General features: G+C 33.9%; 2 protein-coding genes across 3 annotated transcripts; both read right to left on the reverse strand.

Annotated features, from left to right (window-relative positions):
• Positions 1-4,904: 4,904 nt before the first annotated feature.
• LOC148299533 (uncharacterized) lies at positions 4,905-7,875 on the reverse strand. 2 transcript variants are annotated; one of them, XM_088275968.1, is made up of 3 exons: positions 7,794-7,855; positions 6,767-7,697; positions 4,905-6,284 (listed from the first exon to the last, which is right to left on the reverse strand). In XM_088275968.1, the coding sequence occupies exons 2-3, from the start codon at positions 7,179-7,181 to the stop codon at positions 5,395-5,397; spliced, it is 1,305 nt and encodes a 434-aa protein (XP_088132094.1). In that variant the 5' UTR covers positions 7,182-7,697; positions 7,794-7,855; the 3' UTR covers positions 4,905-5,394. The 2 variants fall into 2 exon arrangements, with proteins under 2 accessions (XP_088132094.1, XP_088132093.1); XM_088275967.1 differs by having other exon boundaries at positions 6,767-7,875.
• A 375-nt stretch (positions 7,876-8,250) lies between these two features.
• LOC148299534 (uncharacterized) lies at positions 8,251-11,007 on the reverse strand. Its single transcript, XM_088275971.1, has 3 exons — positions 10,865-11,007; positions 9,386-9,737; positions 8,251-9,212 (listed from the first exon to the last, which is right to left on the reverse strand). The coding sequence occupies exons 2-3, from the start codon at positions 9,711-9,713 to the stop codon at positions 8,362-8,364; spliced, it is 1,179 nt and encodes a 392-aa protein (XP_088132097.1). The 5' UTR covers positions 9,714-9,737; positions 10,865-11,007; the 3' UTR covers positions 8,251-8,361.
• Between the last annotated feature and the right edge of the window lie 546 nt (positions 11,008-11,553).

Consider the following 11,553-nt stretch of genomic DNA (forward strand, 5'->3'; position numbering starts at 1 on the left):
CAAGTCGACCTCCCCTCTCGAAGTCTTTCTTGCGCGTACTCTCGGCATCTAGAAAACAGGAAAACTGAAAAACTGAAAAAATATGTTGTTTCAACCGTACCCACAAAAAATGTTTCAACCGTCCCCAACCCCTCCTTTAGGTGGAAAACAGAAAATAGTAATGTTAACAATAATGGCACATAAAAACTAATCACTATATCGTGTTCTACAAGCTTCATTTCAAACATGAAATCATACTCAATAATATCGTTTCAATAGAAACCGTAATAAAAGAAAAATTCTCAGAACAAAAATACTTACTTTTGGTTATCAAAATACAATAGGACCTCCTACAAGCAACTACACCGTGCGGCGAGCGATGCAACACTGATATTCGTGTTTGAACTTGTTGTCCGCTTTGTTCGTCCCTTGGACCCTTCACCCTACCGCATACGGTTTGCAAGATATTTGCTCTGTTTCAACCGTCCTGTGTTTCAACCGTACCCAGTCTACCCTACAATGTTTTGAAAATAAATATCAAGCCACTTTTTGAACTTTTTACTGCGCAACAAATCTTTTTAGGTAAAACCTGAAGATTTTTTCTCCATTTGAAAAATATTTAGTAAATTTAAAAAAATAATTAAACAATACCATTTCTTCAAAATGCAAAAACAACACTTTCTGCCCTGTAGCGGGTAAATATTAAGTTAAAAATATGCCTCTTTTGCTGGGATATAGTACATTTCCTGGACATTCCGAAAACGTGCACAACTGAATATTGACGATTTTTGATTTATGACGTTCTTGAAAGGAGTGCGCGATATGGCAACACTGAGTTCAAGGCCACTAGCGAGCACTGTTTGCAGCCAGTTAGCAATGCCGTAACGTCATAACGTAACATGCTCAGTGCATTACGTCGTAACTATTACTCGTCAAAAGAGGTTCCAATTTAGTTGTTGCTTTATTAAATAAAATTCAGTTCCACCAAGAAATGTCAGTACAAAACTTAAATGTAATGGCAAATAAGTTATGCATGATCTCATGTAGCAAATTTCAAAGGTCCACATAAGCTTTTTAAAGGGCTTAAAATGGTCATGTTGAAGAAATCCACGGATAATCAACCGACCATAAGCTAAACAGAGAGAAAGAGGACAGAATGCAATGGAATCAATGAAATGTATAAACTCATGCCTCTAGCGAGGTAGCGAGTGTTTTTGCCTAGAATTTTCACTCATGAATTACATGAAATTATAGTAACTTAAAACATAAAGAGCAAATCCACTCACGAGTAGGCATAGGCTATGAAACTTAAAAAAGTTGAAGCCTGAGTAGGGCCATGATAAGCGGTGTTGCATAAGCCGTAGCTAGATCTCAGTCACTTGGACGTTAGGTAATTTAAATAAACCTCTTTTCTCCCACACATCGACTGTTCCAACACTCGGCAAATCCTACTTGGTGTGTTTTGTCATCATGCTTGTCCCGGCTTCCAATGCCAACTGTACTAATGTATTTTTTTGCTAGCATCAACCGTGGAAGTCCTCATCGAAACGTTACATTTCCATTCATCATCATCTTCTAAAGGCAGCGCCTTGTTGTGTCAGCCACTTGTCTCTGTCAGTCGCCATCCTCTTGAGCTGCGAATAGGAGGAGACGTCCATGAGCCGCTTCAAATCCTGGAAGTATGAAGTTCTTGGGCGGCCTCTTGTTCGTTTTCCCAAGATTCTTCCTTCGAAGATGTTGCTAAGAAAGGTGCTATGTCTAATTCAGTGCCCTATTAGCTTGGCCTTCCTCTTCAAAATATGATTTATGAGCTCTCTTCTTTCTTTTACGTCCTGCAACACCTTTTCGTTGGACTTCCTTACGACCCATGATGTCTTGGTCATCTTCCTCCAAAATTTTTCCATTATAAATGGTTTTATTTTATTTATTGTTTCGGCATGTACTTTGTGGTAAGACATGATGATATTAACAAAGAAAACACTTGTTTTTTACCACTTGAGTTTATTTTATGATGACTAGTTTCGGAAGCTAAGCTATCTTCAGTAATCAAATAACAACTATATAATTCTACATTAATTAAAATTTTTTCTACATTAATTTTATTTGACCAGCAGCCGGGTTTCATCGTAACCGACATCATCAGACTGGCGTGAGGCTAGACACAATTCTATGTTATATACACAACAAGGCAGGAGTTGAAAACCATGATTTCATATAATTTTCTGATAAAAAGAATTTTAATTGAGTTTCAAATTCATTTTATCAGAAAATTATATGAAATCATGGTTTTCGACTCCTGCCTTGTTGTGTATAACATAGAATTGTGTCTAGCCTCACGCCAGTCTGATGATGTCGGTTACGACGAAACCTGGTTGCTGGTAAAATAAAATTAACGTGGAAAAATTACATAGTTGTTACTTTATTACATATATAAAATGCAGTTCCACCAAGAAATGTCAGTACAAAACTCAAATTCAGGTCTAAATGTAAACTGTTTTAAAAGTCCGCCTCCGTAGTGTAATGGTCAGCACGCTCGGCTACCGTTCTAGAGGTCCCGGGTTCGATTCCCAAGGGGGGTAAAATAAATATAAGTGATTTTTTCACTGTAATATTTATTCAATATTACCCTGGACTGGTACCTGAAGCGGAGGGCTGATCACCTTTCCTTCATGTGTAAAACGATCAATATAACACTGCGTTTATATGACGCAGTGCCCTATGCACCATTGGGGTGCGGATAAGGGTTTTATTATTAAATGTAAACTGTTTACATTTAGACCTGAAGATGGAAGCTTAGCTTCCGAAACTAGTCGTCATGAAATTAAACTCAAGTGGTAAAAAAAACAAGTGTTTTCTTTAATAATAAATGGTTTTAAGTAATCAGGAATTCTAGCTTGTAAAATTGTTACGTTTTGGTGCGATTTAATGATTTCATATTGGTTTAACTCAGGATTGGTCACGTTTTGTCGCAACTTCAATTGAGATTTCGATAGAATACAGTCAACAGAACAGATTTGCATTTAAAGGTATTTTTGTGCAATATTGGAAATATAGCTTTTTGGTGAGGACCTCCACAATTCGCTCACTCCTTTCAACAACGTCATATATCAAAAAACTTGATTTTTCAGGAGATCATATTAAAATTTCAAAATATAATAAAATGTATTAAAAATAAATAGCAAGCCACTTATTGAACTTTTTACTGCGCAACAGATGTTTTTAGGTAAAACCTGAATGTTTTTCTCCATTTCAAAAATATTAAGTATGTTTAAAAAATGTTAAGTATGTTTATGTCCGCCTCCGTAGTGTAATGGTCAGCACGCTCGGCTACCGCTCTGGAGGACCCGGGTTCGATTCCCAGGGGGGGTAAAATAAATATGAGTGATTTTTTCACTGTAATATTTATTCAATATTACCCTGGACTGGTACCTGAAGCGGAGGGTTGGTCACCTTTCTTTCATGTGTAAACGATCAAGATATCACTGCATTTATATGACGCAGTGCCCTATGCACCATTGGGGTGCGGATAAGGGTTTTATATATATATATATATGTTTAACAAAAAATTAAGCAATACCTTTTCTTCAAAATACAAAAACAACACTTTCTGCCCTGTAGCGGGTAAATATTAAGTTAAAAATATGCCGCTTTTGCTGGGATATAGTACATTTTCCGGGCATTCCGAAAACATGCACAACTGAAAATTGACGGTTTTTGATAAATGGCGTTGTTGAAAGGAGTGAGCGATATGTATTCAACACGCCTTCATTCCTATGCCAGTGGACCAGAATTATCGTATAAAGTGTGTGGTAAAGCTAGCTTTAGAAAGAAAAGTGTATTAAGTCTCTTAGAGCAGTTTTCTAGTATTCAAATAATTATTTTAATAAGTAAAATGTACTTAATATGTTGTTCCTTAAATGAAAAACGTTCCATTATTTAAAAAAAATGTATTTTATATTTATGTTAAAAGAAAAAAATGTATTTAAAAAATAAACCAATAAATATATCTTATGTTGAAATTAATATTTGTGTTTTTATTAATTTGTTAATTGTATACACTTTCCATTCCTCCACATAACACATCCTTCACCCCCATTCTTGCACTGGAATAGCACTGCTTTGGAAAAGCAGTAATGAGACACATATTTCTAACAATTTAAATTGTTAGAAATATGTGTTCAATGTACATTGGAATATGTGTACAATGCACATTGAAATATGTGTACAATGCATATTAAAATATGTGTACAATGCACATTGAAATATGTGTACAATGCACATTGAAATATGTGTACAATGCACATTGAAATATGTGTACAACGCACATTGAAATATGTGCACAATGCACATTGAAATATGTGCACAATGCACATTGAAATATGTGTACAATGCACATTGAAATATGTGTACAATGCAAATTGAAATATGTGTACAATGCACATTGAAATATGTGTACAATGCAAATTGAAATATGTGTACAATGCACATTGAAATATGTGTACAATGCAAATTGAAATATGTGTACAATGCACATTGAAATATGTGTACAATGCACATTGAAATATGTGTACAATGCACATTGAAATATGTGTACAATGCACATTGAAATATGTGTACAATGCACATTGAAATATGTGTACAATGCACATTGAAATATGTGTACAATGCACATTGAAATATGTGTACAATGCACATTGAAATATGTATACAATGTACATTGAAATATGTGTACAATGCACATTGAAATATGTGTACAATGCACATTGAAACATGTGTACAATGCACATTGAAATATGTGTACAATGCACATTGAAATATATGTACAATGTACATTGTGTTAGAAATATTTGTACAATGTATATTGAAATAAGTGTACAATGTGCATTGAAATATGTGTACAATGTGCATTGAAATATATGTACATTGAAAGTACTTTCATGACCGCATATAAATTTACATTAGAAACAGAAGAATGGTTTCCCGATGGTATACGTGTGAATATGATTAAACTTGCTTTGGGTTTGATTTCCAAGGGGGGGGAGGGGGTTAAAATAAATATGTAATGTTCGCTCTCATATTTATTTAATATCACCAAAGATAAGAAAGGCCAGACTGATCAACTTTCCTTCATGCAATCAACGGTCAAGATAACACGACTTGCGTACTATGCAGTGCCCTATGCACCATTAGGTGCAGACGAGAGTAAAAGGAAAGATAAGACTACAGGGGTGGAGACCAATCTAAGCATTTTTATTATTGTAAAATCCTAGAATTTTTCTACTGAGGTCAAATGGCTTTGTATCCACAATGAATAATAAAAAAAAGTTAGATATGTTTGGTATTAATACTATGTATAATTGTAGAACAATTATTTTGTGATATATTTTTTTAATTCAGCTATCCGATTATATCGTATCAAAGGTGAGTTAATTTATGTCTGTTGAATGAGCCTATTTGAATGCAGACATAATCACACTCAGAACAAGCGAGTGGTTTCTCGACTCCGTGAATAATGAGATGTTTTCTCAAGCTTGTTTTCGAAATGCTCGCGAACTCGCACTCCGTACATCTGAAGGGCCTCTCGCCAGTGTGCGTCAAAATATGAGAGTTTAAATTGCCTTTTGATGTAAATCCAGCGTAACATATCGAACACGAGAAAGGTTTTTCGCCAGTATGTGTAAACATGTGCGTCTTCAATGCACCTTTACGAGCGCACACGAATTCGCACTTTGAACAAGCGAATGGTTTCTCACCAGTATGAGTGGCCATATGAATATTCAGATCCCCTTTTCGTCTGCCTTTAAAATTGCATTCAGGACAGGAAAGAGGTTTCTCGCCTGTATGGGTGAATATATGTGTTTTAAGACTGTTTTTCGAAGTGCAAGCGAATGGACACATCGTACAGGCGAAAGGTTTCTCACCAGTGTGAGTGAACATGTGCGATTTCAAGTTGCCTTTTGTTGTAAACATCGCAGGACAGACCGTGCATGCGAACGGCCGTTCGCCAGTGTGTGTAAACATGTGCGTTTTTAAGCAGCCTTTGCGAGCGGAAGCGAAATCGCACTTCGGGCACGCGAAAGGCTTCACACTGCTGTGATTCAACATGTGCATCTTTAAACTGCTTTCACGAGTGCACGTGAATTCGCATTCCGAACAAGCGTGTGTTTTCTCAGACGAATATACAAATTTTTGAAGTTCCATATTACATTTACTCGTCGTGGCAGTAAAATAATGAGAAGGTAATTTAATATTTTTTTCTGATTTTAATCGTTTCTTGCCTATAGTATGATTGCCTTCGTCTGCACCTGAAATACATGTTTAAATTAAATATCATATAATATTTGTACTTTTTATAGATTGAAACAAATTAATTAAACATTTAACATAAATAGTATGGAACCACTCGCCGGGATTTAAGTCTTCCGGTTTCTAGACGTACCCGTCTCTTCGTCAGGACAATCACTACACCAACATGCAAAAATACTACCACAGCACTATTCACACATTTAAAACTACACGAAACGTTAATCATACGCATTTTGGTCGACCCGAAGAACAACATACACTAAGGATTACAGAACAACATGTACTAAAGGCATGCAATAAATGCACATGTCATTGAAACATTTTGTGTAATTGACAAGGAGTATTGTTTGACGAAGAGCTAGGTACGTCTCGAAACCAGTAGACTAAAATCTCGGTGAGTGGTTATATACTAATATTACTAATATTTACAAAAAAAATGACCAACCGCAAAGTAAATGCTTAAAAAAACAATATTACTTACTAGAAAATTCTAAGCATTTTTGTCTTGTATCTGTGGAAAAAATATGTTCATTAGTATCAATCTCCGTTTGGTAACATCTTCCTTCCGTGTTGTGTAGTTTCGTATTGGTTCCCGATACAGCTTGCTTTTCGTTCATATGTTCGGGAGTATGAAGAATATCACCATATTCAAAGTCAGTTCCAGGTTCTGCCTTGATAAGAGGAACTTCTGGGTAAAAAATCTCTTTCTTTACAGCGGAATATGATACATCTGATACACCAGATTTTGTGATGTCACTAATAACGCCATCAGGCTCTGGTTCACTTTTGAGTATAACGGGACATGGTGCCTCTATGGCGTCTCCAGTTTTGGGAAAATCCCCTTCTACATTACCAGTATCTGGTTTAGTCCTGACGCGAATTGAAGTGAGGTCCATTTGTTCGTTATCTTAGTTGAAGGGATTATTTTTTAATATTTATTAGTTATCTTAGACAATTCTCCTTGCCTATTATGTACAAGGATTCATGGCATATTTAGTTTACATGTCTTAAAAATGATAGTGGATGAGTATAGTTCATAATAAATTGATAAGGTTGATCCATAAAAACAAAACAATAGACACAATGGATTCAATATATTATATCAATCAAGATTTGACACATAGCTCATTTATTTGTCTTATTCTTCTAGTCATATTTTTTTAAATCAGACGCCACTAAGTCCGATAAATCTTTATGTCCTATTGCCTCATCAATTTTTGTCAACTGCATACCTTCTTTTGCACATTCTGTTGCTAATTTAAATCATTAGTTTTCGAAAAACTGGACAAACATTTAAACGAAAGTGATCTTTTTCCTTTTACGATATTTTTATTTGAAAAGCACTGCCCGTTTATAACCCCGGACGACTAATTAAAAATATTGTTTTACAAAAATTGTCATCTGTTCAGGAACTAAAATAAGATAACAAAACGACATTATTGAATCATCAGATCAATAAAACTACCTTTACAGCACATTTTCACGCGCAGGAATGAATATAATAATACTTGTAAGATCGGCCTAACATTTGTTATTTAAAAAAAATATTATTCTAATTTTGACGTATTATAAGAAAAGCGATCTCATTTGACAGACGTCATTTCATTTTAGTTGTCATAGACAATATGACGTCACTGGATAATTTTTAGTACCTACCTTAGAGACGAAAAAATAACGTAGTGACTCAAATAGTGGTGAATACGAATAATGTAATATAGAAAATTTTTTGCTTAGAATTTTCACTCATGAATTCCATGAAATTATAGTAACTTTAAGCACAAAGAGTAAATCCACTCACTTAAAAAGTTGAAGCCTGAGCAGGGTCACAATAAGCGGTGTTGCATAAGCCGTAGATAGATTCAGAGTCACTTGGATGTAAGGTATTTTTTTTTGTCGTTTAATTTTTAATTTATTTATTATTTTATATATATATGTATATATATATAAAAATAATGAAATAATCGGTTGAAATCAGTAAATATTTATTTTTGTACTATAATTAAATTACGAAACAATGCAATTGAAATATTTTAATATTACGTCTAGACATATTCCATATGATATAAAATTTTTCATTTACTTTTTTTCAAGTTTTTTTAATTTTTCAATGGTGTGTGCAAAAACGTGTCTTTTAAATGTACTCTTATAAGCACATTTAAATGAACAGTCTTCACATTCAAATACTTCCTTTTTAGCGTGGACCAACATGTGGCGTTTGAGACTATTCTTCGACGTGCAGGAGAATGTACATTCAGAACAAACGAACGGTCTTTCACCGGTGTGAGACAAGACGTGTAATTTTAAATTGCTCTTCGTTGTAAATGTTGCGTTACATACGGAACAAGCGAAAGGTTTCTTCCCGGTGTGAATCAACATGTGTCTATTTAAAGAGCCGATCTGAATGCAGACGTAGCTGCACTCCGCACAAGCGAGAGGTTTCTCGCCAGTGTGGATGAAAAGATGCGTTCGTAAGCTGTTCTTCGAAGTGCACGCGAATGAACACATCGTACAAGCGAATGGTTTCTCACCAGTGTGAGTCAACATGTGTAATTTCAAATTGCCTTTCGCTGCAAATGTGTCATTACAGAGCGAGCAAGAATAAGGTCGTACGCCCGTGTGTGTTAGCATGTGATTCTTTAGACTGCCCTTGCGAGAGCTTACGAATTCGCACTCTGAACAAGCGAAAGGTTTCTCGCCGGTATGGGTAAACAGATGCACTTTCAGATCGCCTCTTCGTCTGCCTCTGAAATCGCAGACTGAACAAGGATATGGTTTCTCAGTTGAATCAGTATTTTTGGGGGGATCCGTTTTACTTTTCTTCTTTGACACGACGCGAGAAGTGAAGGATTGAGTCTCGCCAGAATGAGATGGAGAATTCTTGCAAGAAAATTGTGGGTTATTTAAATTTACCTCGTCTTTGATTACACCTGGAAAAATAATATTATTTGTACAAATTCTTATTTAGGGTTAATTATGGGTTTTTACCGTTGGGTTTAATACATAACCCTAGAGCTATTAAAATATAAGAAAAGCAATACTTTATACAGTTTATATTGCGGCCTGATGATTAGTTAGCGAGTTTGTTAAATTATTCACTTACTAGACGATTCCGATATTTCCTGTTTCACGTCGACATCAATATTCTGTATGTTTGTGCTAGTTCCCGATACAGCTGGCTTCTCGCCAACGCATTGCTCAGTATTGAGAATATTTCCATATTCGTAATCAGTTTCCACTTCTGTCTTAACGATAGGAATTTCTGGGTAGATGACCTCCTTTTTCACAGCAGAATATGATACAAGTCCATCACAGTGTGGGACATTACTAATAACGCCATCAGACTCTGGTTCGCTCTTGATTATCACGGGACTTGGTGCTTCAGAGTGGAGGATATCAAGTTTTATGTCGCCAATCCTCGGTTTAGCCATGACACGAACAAACACGGAACCAATCTATTCAAAATTATACGATTATTTTTAAAAAAAATTACAGTTCACAAACAATGAAAAACACAGTACAATAAATGAAATACAGTGCAATACAAATTGTTTGAATGTTTTTCATCAATTAGATGAGAACACAACAAACTTACAGAAACAAATAAAGGTGCAGGTTAAATACACATATAAAGAATAGAAATTCGGTTTTAAAAAAGGAGTAATAACAATTAAGTTTTTTTTTAATTAGTCCGCCTCCGTAGTGTAATGGTCAGCACGCTCTGCTACCATTCTGGGGGTCCCGGGTTCGATTCCCAGGGGGGGGTCAAATAAATATAGGTGATTTTTTTACACAAATATTTATTCCATATTACCCTGGACTGGTACCTGAAGCGAAGGGCTGATCACCTTTTCTTCATGTGTTAACGGTCATGATAACACTGCGTTTATATGATGCAGTGCCCTATGCACCACTGGGGTGCGGGTAAGGGTTAAATTAAACACTTAAACACTTGATGAGTTTTATTAATAAATACGACTATTTTAGTAAACTTACAGATGTTTTCATCTTCTGGTAAAAATTTAAATTAAAAAGTATGTTTTAATTTTTACAAGAAGATGCAAACATCGGTAAGTATTCGAAACTAGTCGTATATATAAAAAAAAACTCATTAAGTGGTATATTCAAGTGCATAGTTAATGCCGAATCAATAAATACTACAATGTAATGAAATAATAATAAAAAAATAACAATTACTAGCAAAAATTAAAAGTGAAATTAAACTATGCTACTTAAGGTACAAAATTCAAGACTCTATTTCAAATTGATTTCACCAATCTGGCAATGGACCTCTTGTATTTCTCCGTGCCATCATTAAAAATGTCGATGATGACATTACCAGTATTTTCTAAATTATTATACAACCTTAGCATCCTATTTTTATTATTTTGAAAAATTATATTTCTTTCTGCCGTATATAGCTAACCGGTAGACATTATAATTAAGTTATAAAATATTTATAGTGATTTTAAAACAAAGTTACATTTTAATTATTTATTACTTTGTAGTAGACTTTTGGCCGGTCAATATCGGACACAATTTGATGATTATATTAATGCATATAAATTCTTCACATACGTACTTGTTTCGTAAAGAAGAATCCTTCAGTTCACACGTTAATATTCGTAACAATGGATGAGCATTCGTTTTCTTTTGAAATATTAATTATTACGTAGGAACAGCGAAGCCCAGCCGACAGACGCCATTTCATGGAAATACATAGACACTGATGCTACCCATAGACAATCAAGTATCACTTGAACAAGTACTTACCTATTTTTAACTAACGAACTTTTTAGAATAAATAAATATTTGGATTTTATATTTATTTAGTTTATTACGTCTTTTGTAAGCAATTTTGTTATAAAGAAAGGTCTTAACGTTAAAAATATCTAATGAACGATTTTAAATCAAAATACAACAAAATTGTCGAGAAAACCCACATTTTCAAGTGAAATTGCCTTCCCAGTATAATATGCTTATATATATTTATATATATATATATATATATATATATATATATATATATATATATATATATATATATATATATATATATATATATATATATATATATATATATATATATATATATATATATATATATATATATATATATATATATATATGTATATATGTATATATATATATATATATATATATATATATATATATATATATATATATATATATATATATATATATATATATATATATATATATATATATATATGTAAAAATGTTGTTTTTGATTAGAATTTAAGCAGCCAA

The sequence above is a fragment of the Brachycentrus maculatus genome, unplaced genomic scaffold, assembly GCF_059751285.1.
Source record: "Brachycentrus maculatus isolate JH-2025_06_01 unplaced genomic scaffold, ASM5975128v1 h1tg001102l, whole genome shotgun sequence".
NCBI classification, from domain to species: Eukaryota; Metazoa; Arthropoda; class Insecta; order Trichoptera; family Brachycentridae; genus Brachycentrus; species Brachycentrus maculatus.